This window comes from Synchiropus splendidus, chromosome 5 (genome assembly GCF_027744825.2).
Source record: "Synchiropus splendidus isolate RoL2022-P1 chromosome 5, RoL_Sspl_1.0, whole genome shotgun sequence".
NCBI lineage: Eukaryota > Metazoa > Chordata > Actinopteri > Syngnathiformes > Callionymidae > Synchiropus > Synchiropus splendidus.
The window spans coordinates 31678127-31700384 of record NC_071338.1 but is presented as its reverse complement, the minus strand read 5'-3'; the positions used below and the strand labels follow the sequence as shown (position 1 = coordinate 31700384).

Sequence of the window (22258 nt, the reverse complement as noted above, 5' to 3'; positions counted from 1 at the left end):
CCTACAGATGTCATGTTAGTACAAATGAAAACCTGAGGCTAAGACCTCTGCGACCCAACTGCATTTAAGACACCTGGAGGTTTTTCACAATCGTGACGCCGCTGCAGGATTTTGGCAAAGCCTGTTGACGCTGTTCTTTGATGCCAATGTGATGTCCAGGGATTCAGAGCTGTGTTCAATGGCCCAAATAGGTGAATGCCAAAAGAATAGAGGTTGAGGAGGAATGGTCTGAGACCCACAAACCTCCTCTCACCTGGTTCAGGATATCGTGAGGCGTTCCATACCACCTGACCCCCTCCAGTATGATATGAGGAGCCTTTCCTCTGTGAGAGAATGAAGAAGAGACGGGATTCCAGAGCTTGATCTTTGGGCCTGGTGAGGGAAAGAACATGTATTGATGAGGGACTCAAGAACTCTACTGTGTCTTCATCTGACCACAACACCCACCCATTTTCCTGGGTCCTGAATCCACTCCAAATCCAGAGTTAAAGGCCACCAAGTCTGATTTTTGGATGCCATCATGTCCTCCTGCAGTCCAAAGACAAACATGAGTTTAATAACTGTGGCTCTGTCTGAGGTTTGCATAGCTATGACGTCACGATGAAGGAGAATGTTTACGAAGAGTGTTTGTCTCCAAACATCTCCACCTCCCCCACTCATATCCTTGTTTCCAATCTTGGCCTTCCAGGTCACCACCAATGACGCAGCGAGTCTCTAAGACTCTTCGTCTTCTCCTTGTGTGAGAGCTTCTGTCTCAGCTGCTCCAGTTTTGAAACATGAATTTATCTTTTATGGCAGAGAGTGGACTCTAGTGGGCTCTTTATATGAAGACACTGTTTCGTGAAGCTTCAGCAGGCCAATCATTGGAGGCCGGCTGACTGACTTATCAGTCAGTCCGCGAGAGGAAGTGGACACTATAATCCGACCTTAGCTTGAATAATGAAGCATGTAGTCAGCTGCTTAACTAGACTCAGATTTGGGCCCTGCATTTTATTAAGAGGTGTAAAACAGCCGCCATCCTTCTCCATAATGGTTCAGCATTTAAGGAAGAGTAATAAAGCACGTCGCCCAGATCCCTTCCCAAAAGCTCCGAGCAGCTTTATGTGAAATATGTTCTCCAGTAATTTGTCTCCGCCCCGAAGTTAAGAATCTGAACTCCCTCAATAAGTAATAGTTGACTGTGTGGAGCTTCCATTGTGAACATGTGATGTATGTCTCCGCACTGGTGTTACTACACCGAAGATGAATCGCCGGGTTACTGCCGCTTCATGCAGCCATTGTGACTTTATTAACCCGAATATGTTAGTGAAAACTTCGCCGTGTGCAGCAAGATTCATCTCCAAATGTGGCCCATCCCTAAACCACGGTAACCTTAGAAGAATGCTCCGACTCAGCCGAGGTCTGGAAATCCCTCTCATCCTGTTGTCACTGAATCATTAATAAACATGAAGCCAAAGGGCTATTGCTGGAAATCCTCTTAATGATACAAACACGCCAAATCCTCCCTCCTGGCTGCGAGACCCCGGATCCTACATTAGACTCAGATTAAGGCTCAAAGCCGCCGTGTTTGTTCGGCGAATCAAAAGACTTGTTTCCATTTTGAGACGGACAGTTGATGTACTGACGACATCACGGCTTTGGCAAACGTTTCAAGTGCTGACCCGACAATCGCTCTCATCTCGCCCGCTTTGCAGTTTGATGCAGTTTGCCAAGATTTGCGAGAAGACGGTGCTGAAGCGGGTCCTCAAAGAGCTTTGGAAAATCGTGCTCAACACCATCGAGAGGACAATCGTTCTGCCGCCGCTCAGTGACCAGAGTGTGAGTTGGATCGATCTGGCTTCAGTTTGCTGTCAGCTCACATCACCACCTGTCTCTCTCCGCTGTGCTAAAATACCCAGTGATTCTCACGATTCATTTGCAGCACTTGAGCTTGTCACCACACATTCCCGCTCACAGTTCTGAATACTCACGAGAAAATGTTGAAAGAAATGTCACAGTCAGTCAGGAAAGTTTACCAAGAACATCATCAGCAAATAGGAGAAGAAGGTAGGAAAAGAAACTAGGGCAAAGTTAGTGTCACCTACAGTCGAACTTTACTTCCTTATTTCTCAAGCTGTTTCCACCGAAACTACCTGGATTATTTTTGGGACACATTTAAACTGTACTGAAGTGTGGGACCCAGAGTCACGATATTTGACACTGAACTATGAGAAAACTATTTTCTAATAACTACTTGCAACTTGCAGATGACATCAGTAAATACACAGAGGAAAACGGGTGCGAAAAAAACCCTACAGTACAGGAACTTGTGAATTTATTTTAAACTTATATGTAGTAGTACATTATATGACTAGTTTAGTTTAATATTGTGGTGTTTCTGTCATCCAATGAACATGTTAATGTTTGGGATGCATTTCTGTAATTTTGATTTATGAGTATGAGATTTTCTGAAGATACAAAACAGTCTACAAGGTGCTTAATATTTTTAATTTTATATTATAATAATGCGTTATTTAACATGAAGTAAAGGGTTCATTTCATATTAGTGAAGATGCAGTCACAGTTAAGTAAAAGTCTTCCTCTGTGTTGTCAAGAATATGAAGTGAAATTGTGTTAATTATTGAAAAACCGGGAGGAAACTATGTGTGTTTTTATGTTCTTAAAAGTAGTTATTTTGTGGTTGCTCCATTTGATTCAAAGGCAGACAGGTCCATTAAAGTCATGATCGAGCTGCAGCACAGACACAATTCTTCATTCAAATGTTAAAGTATGTTGAATTTCATAAACATTGGAGTGTGAGGAGATGAATCCTGAGCTTCAGCTTTACATCTTTAATGAAGTCAAGTCATTGTGAAGCCGTCTACAACGATATTGGCTCAGGCCGTTGATGTATTTTTAGAAATAAATGAACACATGCAATTGTAATGAATGCAACTCTTTGTCTCACTGTTCCTTGTATCTTCCTTTTCAAATGAGATTTGTGTGTGTGTGTTTGGCTGATCCTCACTTGTGGGGACCGATTCTTGACAAAACTCCTTGTGAGGACCTTAAGCCAATGTGGGGACCATTTGGTTGGACCTCACAAGGTTAAGCCTCAAATGAAGACTTCAAAATAGCTGGGATATTACAATTGGGTTTCAGTTGCAGGTTCAGGTGAGCCATGTGTGGATGGTTAAGTTAAGGAGCAGATGCTGGGGAAAGGGTGATGGCAATGAGAGGTCCTCACAAAGATGGTGTGACAGACCTGTGTGTGTTGTGTTTCTGTGTGCACTACTGGTGGATTAATTGTCTTATGTTCATATTAACAGCAAGGAGCTCAGATGATCTTCAATGCAGCCAAGGATTTGGGACAACTGTCCAAACTGAAGGTAATTTTTCAAAGGTCAAATACAGTTGCACCGATACTAGTGATGTGCTGATGAGGCTTCATGAAACAGGGCCTTTATTTTCAGAGCTCAGTGTAGATATGAACAACCATTTCATTGAAACCACTCATCAGTTTTTAATGGAGAGCGCCACCTACTCAGCTCTGAAATTAAAGACACTGTTTCATGAAGTCTCATAAGCACTTCACTAAGAAGCTTATGTTCTGTGGCGTTAATCTGTCTGCTAGCAAAATGAGTTGAATATTTATGATCATTTGGGGTTGGAGCCCCATTGTTTTACTGTGTTGCTGAAAAGAGCCACTTCCTACCAACATGTCAGGCTGTGAGGCTTCACCTGAGCAGCTGGTAACGTGACTTAGTATAGCAGTTAAAGCACATCCCTGTGTGTCACATGGTTGCCGGTTCACGTCTGGCGTAACATTAATAACAGTATAATGAACGTATTGGTGGTTTGTGAGTGCCAATGGAAGATCTGTGAGCGGATTCCAGAACGCTACTGCCATCTGTTGTCACGTTGTGGTAAAATGCATTTGACTGTTAATGGTACCAGTGATCAAGTGATAAAATTGTGTTCAATCATGTAGCTAAAACAAACCTAGCACGATAATATCGGCTGAAAAAACGCTGGGTGGAATGGAGCTGCTTGGCGCAGGTCCGTGCTCTCCGAGTGCTTCCCCAGTTTATTGGATGTATCCGTCATAAACATGCATTAGTGCTTGTTCTCCTCCCCAGGGCAGGATGGAATTACATTCGCTCCGTAATAGCTGTTAGAAGAGGAAAGAAAGTGTGTGGATAAATGTTTGTGAGGCGCTTGGAGCAACACTAGCTTCAATCCCCAGAGAACATAAGGACGGTCGCACACAGGTCCACGCTGCTCTGCTCACACTGGGCCAGTAGTTCTTGAGGATGCTAGGCCCCTTGGTGTGGAGGCTAATGCTGAGCATTACTAAAGAAAAACATGACTCTGGATCCATATGTTCATTTGTTCACAAAATATTAGTAGCTTTTTTTGTGTATTTTTGTAAAACCTTTATGTGTTTCTACATACGAAACTCAGTTAACTTTAGTGACTCACTTTAGTACTTATATAATACAAATACACCAATACAAAAGCCGCCCTTTAGCAACTCAGGATCAGGACTTAACTTAGGTTCAACCTATCCTGCATGATTTGTTGTTCCTTCCGTGTTTACAAATCAAGGAGCCAAAAAGTTACGGCTCTGAAATGCTATTTTTTTTTAAGAGTTCTCATTTAGATCTGGAAAGATTCATGCTCATTCACCCGTCTGTCATCAAATTGCTGTGAATCTGCAGCAATTTATCGGAAGGTTCCCGATGATTTGTTGACATTTATAAACAAGCAAGTGTTTATTTCATCCATTTCACTTAGTTTCGTGGTCAATGGCAGCTGTGTATTGGAATAGGATGCTAACACCTAAGCTATTCTGTAGCTACATAGCCACACTCATAGCTTCAGCGTTGTTGCTACTCATCATATTATCTTGCGCGACAACACCTTTTTAAATATGATGTCATAGGACTTTTAAGCTGCTTTTTAATCACTGTTTAGTTCATGCTTTTCTTTTTTTCAAAAATAACTAGAAAGGTACAAGGATAGTGCAGACCTCCATCCACCCACACAGTCAAGTCAAGCCATTTTGTATATAATTTGTGTTCAAATTGTTTCAAGTGCAATGAGTAGAGTCGGAGAGCAGGTGGCAGTAGCATTATGGAGTTCCTGAAGAAGAAAGTATGTGAGAAAACCTTTAAAATCTTCATCCATTTTTCCACTACAGTCACTCCAAAGTTTATTTACTTCAGTGATTCGATGTTATGTTGTGTTTATTAAAGTCGGAAATGTTTCTGCTAAATGTAAACGTAGCGCATGTGATGTAATAGGAGTGAATGGGGAAACCTATGAACCCAAACAAGCTGACAGAACGTACCCAAAATCGAATCATGTCATAGTAACCCATGAATCTAACTACTGTAATACATCAGTATTGGTGTTCTGTTTACAAACCAGCACAGCGCCATGGTTGTAATAAGTAGATAACTCCACTGTAGAGACCTTTCAGAGCTTCATCATAACATGAATTGTATGGCAGATAATCTATCGACACGTGTCTTTTGTTCCTGGGCCATGAAAGAGGTCAGCAGTAATCTGATGCTCATGTTGACGACTCACTTTGATAGTACGACCTCTGACCTTCTCTAATCCCGCCGCTTCATCTACGCCGTGTTTTAATGCACCTCAGAGGAGAGTGGTATTGTTTGATCTTGTGACGACGGCCCTGAATAATGGACTTGGAATAATGGAGATTATGAATTTTAAAAATGATTTTAATGTACAAAAGCCGACTAAAAGAAAATGAAAAACAGAATTAGCAATAGTTAAATAAACTCATTTAATATGCTTTGAAAACCTTTTTAAATATATAGTGAAAAGAAACAGCTTTGTTTCCTCAGAATTGACCTCAGCACCGTGTCTCCAGATGCGTCCAGTCCTCTGGTTCTCCTCTCCCCCAGAGTTTCCATGGCTTTAACAGAAATTTTCTGGATGTTGTCTTCAGTTTGAGCCGTCTGCTCCGACGTTGTTTCTGAGGCCGCGGTTCTAATTGGAAACAAAACAGTACAAATCAATGCTGATGCTGTTCGGCGGCTCAACCTGATCTCATCCCTCCACAAACGTTGATTAAAGCGCTCGGTGTCTCACGCCTCGTCTTAAAAGGATCAATGCTAACTGACTTGCGGTGATTAGATCTGTAGCGTGGATGAAAACAGGATACCACGGTGTGTTTGAGACTGCTTTAGCAAGACCTCACTTCACTATCAATGATTTTCAGAATATTTACCGACTTACTTTCGCAAGCCGGTTTACCCCCTGCTAGCAAGGTATTCCTTCCTGTTTGTTCCGCAGATAGCTAAAGGGGACCACACACCTAAGGATTTTAAAAATCTGTTTTCCATGTACTGATGGTCCCGTTGCCGTGCATAAAGATTCTGCCTCAACAGAAGCTCGTCCTTGAAGCCAGATTTTATTATCCTGAAAGGAGCGTCATAGTAACTAAATGACAGAAAGATGTCCACTGTTGGCGGAACTAATGTTCACCGCCTGGAATCCTGAAGGAACAGACCGGGGGAGGACGGCTACAGATTGGAGTGAGATTTAACCCTCATAGTTTTCTGCCATTAGTTCAATAAATGTCAAAATGTCCTCCTTGCTTCCTTGTTTTTCTGGCGTATCGCTTCTTAATTTGCTCCGTTCTGTTCCACGTCCCAGTTCAAGAGTCACGTGTTGTTGGCCCTGAATTTGTACCGATTATCGGTCACCAATTATCGGTACGTAAAATACATTTATAGAATGAGTTTGTCGACGTGTTTCTCCACAGGAACACGTGATCCGGGAGGAAGCCAGGAGTCTGACACCGCGACAGTGTGCAGCCATGGACCTAGTGCTTCCCACCATCAAGGTGAGTCACATGACGGAACAGCACTCTCTACGGTGGTTAAAACCCACAGAATAAACTGAATCCCTGGCTGCCAGCCGTTTTGTCTGCTCCACGATTGCTGAATTGACCAGGTGTATCCGACTTGTCGGCCGACTCTCAGCAGTACTGGCCCCGAGCCCACCTGGTTTGGGGAAAGAGCAGTCGAGAGTGGAAGGAAGCAGAATAGTAACACCTGAGTCCCGAACGCCGTCCGGAACGGGGAACAGCCATTAGAGGAGAGAGACGTAAATCCAGTGATGGCAGTGTGGAGAGTTTAAGAAGGCAATACTGGGACCAGAGCCAAGAACACGTCGGAGTCTATTTGTCAGGAGAATTTACAGGATAAGCAGAAAGAAAACTTTTAATGAAGTTTGGCTCTTGTTGATGGTGTAGAGTTGTTTGTGGTGGCTGTGTCTCAGACGCTGTAAGTGGAACACATTAGTGCAGTAAACTGGGGGTCGGTCTGAGTCTTCTTTGCCTTTCTTTTCTTTTCTTTCAGTTTGACTTGAGTGTCAATCGGCCCTTGTGAGTGCAGCCTAAAATTTATCAAAATTCTCCTTTTTTTCTTCTCTCAGTACTGTTTGAATTCTAAATATTAAAATGTTGAATATTTCTAAATGTCCGCTTTAAATTCTAGTCTACTTCCTATCCCTCAGAATAAATGAATTGAAAAAGACACCTTGTAAAAAAAGTGATCCATCACTTCAAAAGAATATATATATGTGTGTGTGTGCGTGTGCGCGTGCGCGTGCGTGCGTGTAAAAACAACAAAAACACCAACTAATCTTTGGCAAGAAAAACTCTATCAAATCCTACTCTGACTCAGGAACATCCTGTGCCAGTGTCAGTAAGAAGACAAATAAAGTAAAAAGTCAAACCAATAGGATGCTGAGAGTTGGACTGTTTCCTGCCGCCGACAGTGCTGCTCCACATTAGCGTGAAGCCGCCATCGTAACATGATACGAAGTGCCCTGAATTCCGACCAGCACGTGGGCCCTCAGAAGATGCAACATGAGGATTATAATTGCGAGTCACAATAGGAAGCTCTGACCAGCCCTCTGGAGAGAACAGTACCAACAAAGAACAAATGGCGGGAATGATATGAATCTGAGACACGAATCACCGGATGAATGGGAGAAAAATGAAATCATGAAGGGCAAGATGATGAAATGAAGGCAAACCAGAACTATGAAAGGAATTCAGATGGTTATAGATCAAGTAAATTAGGTTTCTGCCCCACAGAGTTTTTGCTTTGACTTTGTTTTTCCACTGAGAGAGTGGCACAGAGTTTCAGTGGCTTCAGTTCAGTGTAGAAAATGTTGATGTCCAACAATAGTTTGTGATGATTATTAGACCTTAAATCATTTTCCTTAACTGAAATAAAAATAATTTTAAATTTTCATAAAACGCTAACTAAATGAAACTTCGTTGTCTGTTGGCAAAACTAAATAAAACAAACTAAAATTCAAGCAGAATTCCGTCATTTATTTCAGAAAGAATCATTCAAAAAATCCATTTATTTTGGTCGGCCAGATGCGGCATTTGTTCGGCGCTTGTGGGGGCGACCTGACAAGGGTGACTAGCGCGACGGTCGTAGTTGGGCAAAAGTGTCTCTTTCCAAACTTTTTTATTACTGACTATTTTTCTGACCTATTTCAATCTTCAATCTTGTTCCAATACCCAATATGGAAGGGAAAAAACAAAGCAAAACTAAAAAAACTAAACTGAAACTAAGCATTTTTCAAAAACTGAAACCCAAAACAAATTAAAACGAAGTGAATTTGATCCTGGCTTTTACAGCTGAGGTCATAATGAAGGGAGGGAGTGACCTGAATAAGTATTCTCTAGTTGCCACTGCTTATGGAAAGGCCCACAAGTAGTCCCAGGACTAGAAGTTGTACGTTGCTTACATTACCGTTCGTTTTAGGAAATATAAAAAAAAAATGTAAAAAGAAAAATAAATAAAAAAATATACAATTATTATGCCATGTTTGACCTGTTTTTTATTATTATTGACATTCGTAATATACTTCACATTTTCTGTATTTATATATTTTTATGATTATTTTTTTTTACAGGCAAAGTATTTTATGTCTCTGAAAAACACCAGCTTATAAATATTTACAAATAATGCTGTTCATTGTTTGCAACTTTGCTCTGGGTTTGAGCAGCAGAGAGGAGGAGGGAAGGATTTAGAATGAGCGTGAGAAGGTGGAAGATGGAAGCTGAGAGAGTCAAAAGGTGGTGACGGCAGTTAAAGTATATGGGCTGTGTTCAGTATTGGACTGAGATGAAGGGAGGTGAAGAAGAGAGTGCGGCCAAGACACCCGATGACCGTGATCTGGGTGTGACTCAGGTGGAGGACTCAGTGATGTGAGATGGTGAAGGATGAAGAGGAAAAACCTCTGAAGTATGAAATGGAAAAGATGCCTAAGGGATTAAAAAAGTAACCCACCAGTACAAGGTTGATTTCTGCTTTATTCAGCACAATCCTGCTTTCCAAGTTTGGATTTGGGGACCATTTCTAATTACACAGAAAGCCTCCATCACCGCTGCCAATCACCAGCTCGTTCCGTTGTGTTTGCCGCTGCTTTATTTTTAAAAGGCCTCAAATTTTAGCAAAATCATGGAGGCATGAATAAAAGATGACTTTGGCTGTAATAATTTATTCAAGAGACCGGCTTCTGACTTGTGATTTGTTTGTCTTGGTGTGCAGCAATATTTCCATGCTGGCGGAAACGGGCTGAAGAAGACCTTCCTGGAGAAGAGCCCCGACATGAAGTCCCTCAAATATGCGCTCAGCCTTTACACTCAACCTACAGATGCCTTGATCAAGAAATATATATGCACGCAAACCTCTCAAGGTAGGTCGCCTTTCCCTCTTCATCGTCGCCAAGATAAGCTCTGCTCTTTGGCCTTTGGATTCTTAAAGGGTGAACGCCATCGGAACGCTCTAGTCTAGTCTGATTCAGGAGGAATATTAATGTAAAACATGTCCTCATGTTGGGATAAGTGACGTTCTGTAGGAGGTAGGCCTGGTTTGGGGTGGGGTGAAAGGTGAGGGTTAGCAATGTCAGGGCTGCCATGAGAGGAACAATCGGCCAGTCCCAGGTGTGGTCATCCAGGATGATGGGTGTCATTATTCCACTGGACTTATTTAGGTCCCACCAAACGGGGTCCAGGCCAGTCAGGTGTCCCTAACATGCTGCAACACAGAGACATTGTTCAGTACCATATTCGGGATCGTACGTCGACGAATTGTGACCCATTGAACACTTCTGGGATCACCTGGGCCGACGCCTCACGGTGGCCCACGGATCATCCTCCTTGGGTGTGAAGTGGGAAATGCCTTCCAGCAAGAGTGGAATTCAGTGCCTCTGGACGTTATTCAGAGCCTTATTTGTTCAAAGTGGAAATGTTCCATGTTAGGGGTGTAAGAAAATATCCGTCCTCGCCCACCTGGCCGTCGTCAGGGGCCATCCCGAGACGCTCCCATGCAAGTGAAGAGATATAATCCCTCCACTTGGTCCTGGGTCGACCCCTCGGTCTCCTCCCTGAATTTTTAGTATTGCAGTATATGGCAATGTATCGTATCACCACTCCTGGATCAGGATACGTACCGTATCGCAACTTACCTGCCAATCCATGTGCTTTTCCAATGCATCCTGGTCGGTAGCCGGGAGGGTCTGTTTTAAGGCTGAACGTTGGACGGGTCAGAGACCAGCTGGCATGTCAGCTTCCATTGCAGATCTCAGTTCGAACTCGTATCACAGGGCTCATGAGCTGTACTGGCGTCGGTAGTTGGGATCCGTTTGAAATTCTCTTTTCCATTCCACTCAGTCGCTTTTGAGAAAAGGAAGTCCTCGAACCTTCTCTGAACCTTTATGACTCAGACACTAGTTTCCTGCCACCACCTTCCCAGAACAAATCTGAGCTTGTCGTGTTGCCACTTTGTAGCAATTTCATTTTTGACTTTGGTCTTGCATCTCGATTTAGACGGCTTAAGAGCTTCTGCTGTCACTCAAATCAGAGGGGTGGATCAGTGGTCTGATCCTGGGGTCAGTCCAGGTGAAACGTTCAATGAGTCGGTTCAATATTCCACGTCCTGAAAAGACAAGTGATGATCAGGTTGATCAGCCATGAAGCTGTTTCCAGTTGCCCTCCATGCCTCCCCCTGCGCCCCCTGGTGGAGCTGCAGGTCGCCCCACTTACCCTGGGTGTTTCAGTACTTGCATCGGTTCTCAATGCGATTTCTCTTAAAGAGCAAAGCGATTCCTGGCCTCCGGCGCGGAAGGATCGGGCCACTCACATGATCTCACGTTTGACCCACATGTTCTATAAACCTGTGCCTGGTTGTTTGGGAAGTGGGAATCCATAAATCCCTCTTGTGCTGTTCTGCCCGCTCCTCGCTTCATCACCGTCATCGCTGACCCACTTTAGCGCGTTGACTCATTCCAGCGTGAACTTCCTCCAGGTGCACTGATCAGAGTGTAACTGTAATCACTCCAGAGTTTGTTTCAAACGTCCCTTCTTTCTCAAGAGCAGTATTTGTGAACCATTCAATAATCCTTTGTCACTAAAGACAGTTTACCTCATGTCATGTCTGAAACACTTTTCCTGTGGAGTGGCCTTTTATTTGAATCACATGTTAATGTATATTCTATCAATTACACTACTAATATTTATAAGTTTGTTTTTCTGCATGATTCTGTTATATAATTCATTTATTTTTCTTTCTTTATTTATTTTTTTTAATCAGATTCAGCTTTATTGCCACTGTCTGTGAGGATTCCACCAACTAGGAAAGTGCAAAAACTAAAATAAAATAAACAATAATAGTAGAAGTAACTAATAAATAAATAAACCACAGCAATTATATTTTATCCTACTTCATTTACTCTTTTTTTGGTTTTAGGTTTTTCAGTAACTATATATTTTTCTCTGGCTCCAGTACTTGCTTCAGTTACTTCAGTTAAAATTAATGTTTAAAAAGTCACATTATTCTGTAAAATAATTTCATGAAAAACATTCTCAGTAAAATATATTTTGTGTTTATATCATTTTTAAAGTGGTACGTCATGATTCACATTTATGGGAATTTAGATGACACATAATTTCATACATAATTCATATTATTATTATTATTACTATTATATATTTTTTCTTCATGATTCATTCTTAAATATTTTTTATAATTTAGTCGGGTTATATTTTGTTAAACTCTGCTGTTTAAAATCTTGTGTTTTTCCAACACAATTCGATCAATTAGAAACGGATACCTGTGGCTGAATTTCCACTCTTGCAGTCAATAACAAAGGAAGGTGTAGCAACAATATCCTGGGGAACCTTTACTTCTCAGCAGAGACTCAGGCTAGTTTGCCAGTCATGAAGAGCCCAACACCTGCTGGTCCGACGGCATCGTCCAGTCTGGTGTCTGAGCCTCTGGTTCCGATCTCTCATCTGAGGAGTCTTCCTCTCCCTGGCTGTGAGCGCAGGAAGTGGTGTGGCTGACGCGCGTAAACACGCGCAGGACTCGTGTTGACGGTCGATGGAGCACAGTTGACGTGGTTCCATTAATCACCGACCGCTGACTCTTCTGACCGCCACACGTTCGGACCACTGCACGCAGCCGCTCACGCGGTTGGACACGTGCGTGTTTGTGCTAGGACCATTTGGTTCAAGTTCCGATGAGGACACGGAACCTTGGATGGTTTACGCTTTAATGCATTGCTTTTTGGCTCAGTTCTTCTTTACATGAAATAAATGTGAAAAATAAAACACGCAAGAAACTAACAAAATAAATACAATAGTAACAATAATAATCATAAATCAAGCGCCATAAAGAAATGATTATTAAAGTCTTATTATTAAGACTTTCTTTGGGAGAATAATTACAAATATACAGAGACATAAACTTAAAAGCATGTTGTCTTGGCTAAAAGTAAATATTTAATTAAATGAGTTTTTAATTAATTTTTTTTCATTTTTTATTCAAACACAAATATTATATTGTACCATTTAATGTTGTTTAATGATGAATATTTCATGTAATTAAAATAATATCATGAATAAAGTAATGTTGTGTACTAAATTCACTCCAATATTCAATGTTTTTTTTATTTATTTTTTGGTTTGTTTTTATTTTTATTTTTTTTTTTATTTCCAATTTAAAACAAATCAAACCAGTGTAATTGACTTGCTATGAGATTATAAAAGAATTTGTATATTTTAATTCCCAATTATACATTAAATTGTTTTTCTTGTAGGTTTAGCTCCTATTATTACTGTAAAATAATGCTTATAATATTTAAGAAGAAAAAAATCTTTTGTAAAAGAATGCATGTTAGCAATGGTGGAAATGAAGAAATAAATATTTCATTACTTTGTGTCTATTCTGACCTCCATTTCCACAAGTATCATCTGCAAATGCAATCATTTTCCTTTATTTTTTCCTTCATCGTTGCATCAGAAAAAAAGGAAAGATTGAATTGAAGCGCTAAGAAAAACTGGTGTGATGAAATCATCATTTGCTCCGGAGCGGCGCCGTTATTGGCCTCTGATGGAATGATTCGCCTGCTAATGGAAATTTCACCCTCACCTAACTCACCCTGGACGAGCGGCCTGCGCCCACGTGCTCAGATAGCACTTGCTTCCATCCAGTGTGTGGTACTTTGACGGCTAGTTTCCCAGTTATTTTGGGTCAAATGTTTGTGACTTCATAGTTAGCACCACTGCGTGTCCTGCGGTCCTCAAACACTCAAGAGTCTGTTACGTGGTACCAAATGGAGCAGAGCTCCTCTCAGGAATCCGCGCTGTTATTTTAGCATGTAGCTGAAGTGTGTGAGCAGCTTCGCTCTGCTAATTCCCCCTCAAGTCTTCAGCTTAATTGTGCTGTAGCAGCACTGTTTTCTCTCCCCCCCTCCCCGCCCGACGCTTGGTTCCAGGGCATCATTACAATAAATCACCCGCCTTGTTCCTTCATTACCAGCTGTAACACGCGCAGCATGTTTGGCACGTATTGATTAGCTGTTCGATTAGCCAGCCCCTCGCTTTGGAAGCGGCCGACTCACTTTCCGCCTCCCAGCGTTCAGCATCTGTTCGCTCCCCGCCAGGCGAGAAGGCAAGACTGGTGTTTGGGGCCGACGCGTCGCAGAAGAGCGCGACACATGGTCAGTGATCGAGGCTTTATAGCTGTTCGGCCCCACAACCGACTCTCTGTCCTGACGGGCAACAGGTGGCGAGCTGAGAGCAGAAACACTGGTGGATCACGTCGCTACCCACTCACAACAATAACACACACATATCTGACACTAGAGAGAAATATTTAATCGCAATTAATCGCTGAGTTAAATCGCGATTAATGGCAATTAATCACCTTTATATATCTGTTCTAAATGTAGCTTAAAGCAGTGGTTCTTAGCCGTAGGTCGGAGGCCCATGGTTGGGTCGCGAGCGCCTCCTAGAGGTCCGCTAGAAGAATTGTGGTTTCACACCTCTGGGGCCGCGAGACGCTCACTTTTAGCACATGAGCCACGTAGGGTGGCAGTAGTGAGTCACTGACTTGACTTGACAGCTGCACTGTCTCTGTGGCAGTTACCAACTATGGAGAAGTTCATGAAAAGAAAAATGATAGAGAGTGAAAGTGATGGCGCCCCCAACAGTGACAACTGTTCATGAAAGCGCCTGTTCTTGACACAGTTTTTAGAAATTATTTGAAAAATTTATAGCAATACATTTATTTACACTTTACTTATATCTTCAGAATTTATTTAAAATTTATAAAAATTATATATATCACTATATATATATATATATATATCACTATGTCTAAATAGTGATATTTAGACATAGTTTTATTATAGTTATTTTATTCAGAATTGTAGAATTGTATTCATGACATACAGTATTTGTCTCTATCATTTGCATCACATTTATTTTTTCCCCTCTTTTGGTTAGTACACGTGATGAATATGACTTGCACCTGCTTCTGCTCCTGGTTGGACTTTTTGGAAGCCATGTTTGTTTGCTCTCTGAGAGGAGGGCTATTTATTTAGCGCATCCCTTCGTAGCGCCTTCCTCCTCCTGGTCTTCAAACACTCCTCCTTGTTCCGCCTGAAGCCAACAGGCTGTCTATCGCTCCCGGTGCTATCAAAAGTGCCTCCCCAATGTTTATTCTGGGGTCTAGTTTCAAGGCTACACGTGTTTAGATCAATATGTCAGGAAAGGAAGTGCGCCCACAGATTTGTAATCTCTCATCCCACCTGACTCCAGCGCTGGGCCACTTCGATCGCTGGGCTTTGATTCGGAGTATCTCTTCTGACTCTCCTGTTGCTGCCTGTCGGTTCCCAGGTCAATCATCCAACGGATCGGTGGGCGAGGTGTCCATGCAAGTGAACCTCATCTCCCACCCGGGGACCGGAGAGCACAAAGTCAGCGTGAAGGGTGAGTTTCCTCCTCATGCAAATGTTCGCCGGCGGCGCAGAGATAAGCCACCGTGTCGTTGAAGAAGAAGCGTACGAGGCTGGCGCGAATTGAAGATGTCACGCAGGAAACAAAAACTCTCACGCATTTTTGGAATCCTCAATTGAATGTTCCCACACAGAAACATGGACTGACTCAAACACAGCCAGTTATGGCTGTGGGACCAACTGTATGAAGGATGTCTAGGCTAGTCACCTACCAGTCAGACAGGAAGCACAGTTTGACGTATTCTCTACAGTAGGTTTCAGTAAGGGTTTTTTACAATGCAGTATTGAACTTCACCATCACTATTTTGAAAGGCTGTCGCTTGAGAACTGTTAGAGATGAAGGTTCACTGTGAAAGAGAAGAGTCTTCAGCGTGACCCAAAGTCTGGGATGGAAGTGAATTCACTCATCTTATCTGTGTGTTATGACCTCACCAAGAGGCGGCCATAGTGGATTAGTTCAATGTTTTTCAACCTTTTTAAGGCACGGCAAACTTTGTTCACTGTAAAATCCCATGGTTCACCACCAAAGGAACCTCAGCCAAAACTGTGCAATTGTGCTGAGTCCAAAGTCCTGTAGAAAAACCCTCTTAAATTGTGAAAAATTTTAGCTACTGACGCTCAGCTATTTTAGCGTCTTATCTTCAGTAACAAATAGCAGAAAGCGCATTTGTTTAAAATGTCTCCAGAAAGGGACGGGATGTATAGCAAAAATACTTAATGATTTATTTATTTATTTCATATAACTGTTTCGATTTTATCACAATCTCTATTGCATGATTTTATGCTACATGCTGCAACATTATTGACCTCAGCTTCATAGCAACATGAACCTTTCTCTCTTTACATTTTGGAGCATATTCACTTGGTTCTGTTTAGCCCACTTTTAAACCAAGAACTCAATTTTGGCAGTTTACAAGTGTCAGTAAAGTTTCAAAGTCACGTTAGCGTCGCCAAGGATCACTGCATTACTCTGTGCTGAAGGTGTGTGGTCAAGTTTGAGTTGCAGGTTCGAAAGCAACTCTGTTACGCTGTTACATTTCAACGGCTTCTTTGCTGTGAGTGTGTGGGAAGAGGAGCACTCTGCGCTGCGAGTGATGGAGGAGTCGCGTCAGCATAGATCTGCAGTGTATAGAAAGAATCTGACCGAATCCATGTGATCTCCTCGTGTCGGTAGCTGGTCAAACGTTCTCCCAGCTGTTCATGATTTGATGTCATCACACTGTGCACATCTATCCCCAGACACATGAGGTGAGACTGGATCATTTCCCACTGCTGAACACACTGTATTGGTTTGAAACGGACGGGTACAATTTTGTACGTAAAGTGAGCATCAATTGGTCTACGTTCATCCTCGACATTGTTTGGCTTCATCAGGTTTATTGTTCATCGGCTGCGTCGCTGCGAGACGACGTCAATCGCAATTCAATAAAGCATCAGGTGACTGGTGAGCGAGAAAAGCCAGTTTCAGCTGAATTCAATCTTTTCAAATTGCGTCCCAACTTGTATCATGGTCTGCTGCCTCCATGGCGCCTCGATCAGTGTCTGCTCTCTCTGAATCCAGGCTGTTGAGCCTTAACAGGAGTGAGAAGCCCAGACTCTTGATGTTCAACAGTGCCGAGCATAAATGTTTCAGATAAGTTAAAATGTGTTTGCTGTCAAACTCAATTGCGCTCGCTCCGCTGGGATCGCTGGCATTTTCTGCCGCCAGTCAGTTGCCTGGCGAAATGAGATTTTACATTCCGGAGTGTTTATATCCTGTTTTTTCTTTCCTTCCAGTGGTAGCCGTCAACAACCTGATGTGGCAGACCAACGCCATGTTCCGCCCCTTCGTGGAGGTGAACGCCATCGGACCCCACCTGGCCGACAAGAAGCGCAAGTTCAGCACCAAGACCAAGAACAACAACTGGTCACCAAAGTACAATGAAACATTCCAATAGTGAGTATCTGTGCGACTAAAGCGGCAAAATGACGAATTGATATTGAGTCTTGAAAGCTGGGTATGGAATTGTACATACAGTTCTCGTCATTCTAAAATCAAGTATCTTGTGAACCAAGAGTTCCTCCTTTTGGCTCAGCTTTTTCTTCAGGGCAGGGACGAGGAGTTTTAGTGACAAACATGTAAATCATTTTTGGTACAGCCAGGAATAGATCATGCTATTAGTTTGATTACTTTTCAAAAATATTTATAATTTCTTTTCCTCTGAAATGCAGCCTCAACTGCTTAAAAAAACAACGCAAAAACATTCTGATTAATAACAATACTAATAATAATAACAATAATGGATTAAATAAGGCAAAGATTGAACCAATATTTAAACTCAAAATGGTGAAAATTTCCTGTATTGCAGGTATCATAAGTACTGCTGCCTCCTCGCTCTCTAGTTTATGGTAGTGTCTGCGCCGCTGCAGAACTACAACGTGACTCGACAAGCATCAGAGTCTTGGCACAGAGGACACATCACTCCCTAGAATAAAGACTTTAAATGACTGTTTCTCTGAGCAGTACCTCAAAACACATGTCTGATGTGCTCCTCCTCACCTGTCGGCTTCCTATTGTGCATTGTATCTGCTTCTCCTGAATGGACTTAACGGTGAAAAATATTTGTACTTACAGCACCACCTGTTGGACTGTTAAAGACATTGGTTTTTTGGGGGTCACTAGTCAACACTTCCTCCCTCTCATGGCGTCAAATAGTGACTTTGAGAAAGTTGCCATTTGTGTCCTATAGTGACGAAAAAGGCAGCCTACAGTGTTGCATGTTGACGCATTGGCAGCGTGACACAAGAAAAAAAGTAGGTTCAATGCGTGCCACGCCGCCCTGCCTGGAATGCTACGAAATGAAAATGTTATTTCGGACCATTGATGCATCTATGCGTAACATTCTATGCTGAAGGCTGCCTTTTTCGTCAGTATAGGTCGCAAAAGTCCGCTTTGCCAACATCAGTATATTACGCCATACTGCTCTAGTCAGACTGCTGTACGAGTACAGGTTGGTGCAGCACTCTAAAGCCTGTGTCGTGTTCCAGCGTTCTGAGCAACGAACACGGGCCAGAGGCCTACGAACTGCACGTGTCAGTGAAGGACTACTGCTTCGCCCGCGAGGACCGGATCATCGGCATGACGGTGATCCAGCTGCGCGAGCTGGCCGACTCCGGCAGCTGCTCCGCCTGCTACCCGCTGATGAGGAGCATCTCCATGGACGAGACGGGCCTCACCATCATGAGGATACTCTCTCAAAGGACCAACGACGAGGTGGCCAAGGAGTTTGTGCGTCTCAAGACGGACACGCGCTCCGCCGAGGAAGTGTCGTAGTCTGGAGGCGAAACCTGGGAAACATGCAGTATTAAGAGTTGTCTTAAGCTAGCGAGCGTTGCGGAGCGGGGGGCGGCCCGGAAGGGCCCCCGGGGCGGAGGCTGCCAACCGCAGCGGGTGGAGATTGTCCAAAGAGAAAGAAGGGGGAGGCGGCCCAGACGGGCGAAGCAGTATCGGGCGAGCCAGAGCGAGAAAGAGAGAGAGTTGTGTTTGTTTGTTTTTGTGCATGTGCGTAAAACATCTGTTGGAATGTTCATTTTAAAACTACAGTATGTACAAGTGTTTACTTACCGTATGCTTATAAGTACTATATTATACCAGTTACGTTATCGAGACATGAAATACCTTTTGTACAACATTTAGTCTTTTTGAAGAGAAATTTGTTCCAATAAAGTGCCAAACCAGTGGAAGTGAAAAAAGAAAACAACACAAAAAAACGTATTCGGATTATGGTGTTTGGAATTGCTCGGTTAATCTGTCCGGTGTAAGTCTGACCGTGTGGATTGTTGCAAAGTCTTTCATTTTGCACCCGCGTTAAAACAGTGGAGAAAAAAAAAAAAAAAAAAACAACGTTTGGGCTTCACGTTCTTCCACACAGCACTGTTGTGCATGTCCTGTTTTCATGTCTCTCCCGGCGGGGGTCCCGACCGCCTCCAACCCCCCCCCCCTCAAACTCTTTGTAGTCCACCTGAAGATGTTTTTTTAAATGGCGATGACTGCTACGTAAACCTTCATAGGTGTTTGTAATTTTCTAACCATGCCAACAGTGACGACGGCCTCCAGTGCTCACCTGCGGTTTCACTCTGGGTTGACTTTCTTTTGTGTTCCCCTCCTCTTTCTGTTCATCTATCAGCTTCCAGCCTTCGAACGACCACTGTGAACATGACGTGCAGACGGTTTGATCTCATTTCTCCGAGTTTATTCCCGACAAACTGCCAAAGTTCTCGATGATATTTGTACAAAAGCACTCCATTACATGTATGAAGACTTAGATGTACATGTGTTACTTTTTCAAAGCTTGATTGTTGATAGATTTTATTTTCCAATACAAAGGTTACTTTTTCGACTCGGCTCATGAAATCCGCTTCGGTCATCGAATTATTTTTTTCTTCATGAAAAGGAAAGAGTCTAACATTTTGGTAAATATGCAACATTCCTATGTATTGCACTGATGGCAACTTGTATGTCATGTAAATATAATTAGTGAGATATTGTACAAAAGTCTACTTTTCTTCAATGTGCATAAAGTATGGCAAATGTGTTCAGACATCTGGGTCATTGTCATCCAACGCCTGCTGCCTTTTTGTGTCCCGTCGAGAGGTTCCACAGACGAGGCTTCGCGCAGAGCGTTGCTGGAGAAGATCAACCATCGACTCCTCCTGGAGTCAAGAGTCATGTTGTTGGGGTCATCATCCCGCTGGAGTCAACGCAGAACCTCTAGTCTCCTTGGGGTTGCATGTGTTTCCTCCGGTTGCCTCCCACAGTCCAAAACAGTGTTGTAGTGATGGGCTGATGAGGCTTCATGAAACAGTGTCCTCATTTTCAGAGCCCACTAGAGGGCGCTCTCTGCTCTAAAATAGTTGCATTTGTGATTTAACCTCACATCATTTTATAACCCAGAGCGCCACCTACTGAGCTCTGAAAATGACGACACTGTTTCTTGAAGCTCCATCACTATCATCTTTGACTCTCCAGTTCATATGCTTTATCACTGTGTTTGCAAATCCAGACATGTCTCAAAGTCTTGAACCTAAACCCAGGTTCAGATAGACTCGTCCGTCAAGGAATGCCATGGAAGATGGATGAGAAATCATATTAGAGCTGTGTGAAAACGTGAGAGATGTGAACCTCATCATCTCAAAGTGAGAAGCAACCCAAAACCCTTGACAAAACTGGTTTACTCAAAGATAAAGGATCCAATAGGGTTCACTTTCACTTTCCACTGTTGGTCGTGGATCACATTGTGATCATTTTTATCCGACTTGAATTCAACCTGTCACTCGTGATGAGCTCATGAGGCTTCATGAAACAGTGTGCCGACTAGGTGGCAGAGCTCTGAAAGTGAGGGCACTGTTTCATGAAGCATCCTCACTATCTCTGAAGGGAGGTTTATTGTTACGGGCGGCCTTTATTTGTTGCCACTGGAAATGAGGTTGTCAGAGGTTGTGACTCGATGGGAGGAAACCTGCGTCCTCTGCACGGCGGGACGCTCCATCAATCTTTTCCAGAACGATTGAGTGATGTTTGGAGGACACGGAGATCGCGGGTTGAACGTATCAACATCTGCAGCGTCAGGTCAGCTGACAGATGGCGCCGTGACCTGAGATGTCGAGAAAATGTTTCCGTCTCCTGGTGTGAGTCCAGGCCTTTTTTCATGGTCCTGCTCTGAATCACAAGTCATGAGTCGAACCTGAGGTGATGTCCTGGATGTCACAGTCATGTCGTGCTTCTGCCAGTGTTTTAGGCTCCAAAGCAGGAAGTGTCTTGGAGAACAGGTGAGCTGTGTGACCCGTGAGGTCGCTCACGTCAGTGTGGGGTCAAATGTTTGAGTTTTTCTCTCTGAGCCTTTAAAAAAGCCACAAATAATTAAGTTGTCTTCTTCCCTGGTCAGAACTAGACAGCTACATCCAGTGGAACGGACCACAATCTCTGCTGTCCACACTGATGCTTTTAAGGATTTTGGTGTCTGACAGCTGCCGCAGGTCAACGCAACATCTGAAGGTACGCTTCCCGCAGGCACTGTAGCCAAGTTGCTCCTACATTCCTTTGATGTGATGGGCTGATGAGGCTTCATGAAACAGTGCCCTCACATTCAGAGCGCAGTAGGTGGTGCTCTCGCTTTAAAAAAGGAGAGGGATTCCATTGTTATGGTTGTTTCTATCCAAAGATTGTAAAGCACAGAGTGACAACGAGGACACGGTTTCACAGAGCCTCATAACTGAACACTTATGACAGAGGAGTCATGTTAAATATGGAGGTTGAGAAGCGAAACTATTGATTTGCTGAAATAAAGTATTTCAATAAAATATGTGGAGCCTCGTAACATGAAACCGATGAAATCACGGGTGTTTTATTGACATTAAAGCGCTCAAAATGCGCCGTTTGCCCTTGCGTGTCCGCAGCGCCGCCAACAGAGCCGATCTCCTGACCCACTGAACTTCGGACTCGTGGGTGAAAACAGCACATTGTGAGCCTTTTAATGTTCATAAAAGATGTGAGGAGTTCATGATTCAAGTCCAGAACATTGTCCAGTTTGTTTCATGAGTCAGACTCCATACTGGAGTCCATTTTCCAACCACTGCACCGTGACTTATAGGCAGGTGGGTCTTGTGTATGAACAAGATTTACTTTCCTTCTAAAATTTAGTGGTTGGGGCTAATATTCTGGTGTTTATTACTGTATGTATATGTTATACATTTAATAAGTAAAATGCTCAAGTAAAAAAAAAAATCAATTTTTTATTTATTTTTATTATTTATCAAAGTACTTGATTTATTTCTTTATTTTATTAATTCATTGATTGGATGGAATTTAGTTTCTACGTGGATGATTGTTTTGTATTTTTGAATGAATGGTTGTTAAAAAATAAATGACTCAACA

The 22258-nt window shown here is 42.8% G+C and overlaps 1 protein-coding gene across 2 annotated transcripts in view; it reads left to right on the top strand.

Annotated features, from left to right (window-relative positions):
* LOC128759485 (protein unc-13 homolog C) overlaps nucleotides 1-22004 on the top strand; it is a 160616-nt gene extending 138612 nt beyond the window's left edge. For both annotated transcript variants that reach the window (XM_053866480.1, XM_053866479.1), the window contains 7 exons: nucleotides 1695-1818; nucleotides 3309-3368; nucleotides 6779-6859; nucleotides 9594-9741; nucleotides 15227-15319; nucleotides 17122-17281; nucleotides 18373-22004. In XM_053866480.1, the coding sequence (XP_053722455.1) occupies nucleotides 1695-1818; nucleotides 3309-3368; nucleotides 6779-6859; nucleotides 9594-9741; nucleotides 15227-15319; nucleotides 17122-17281; nucleotides 18373-18658 (952 nt within the window). In that variant the 3' untranslated portion in view covers nucleotides 18659-22004. The remainder of the gene's footprint in view (nucleotides 1-1694; nucleotides 1819-3308; nucleotides 3369-6778; nucleotides 6860-9593; nucleotides 9742-15226; nucleotides 15320-17121; nucleotides 17282-18372) is intronic.
* The last annotated feature ends 254 nt before the right edge of the window (nucleotides 22005-22258 follow it).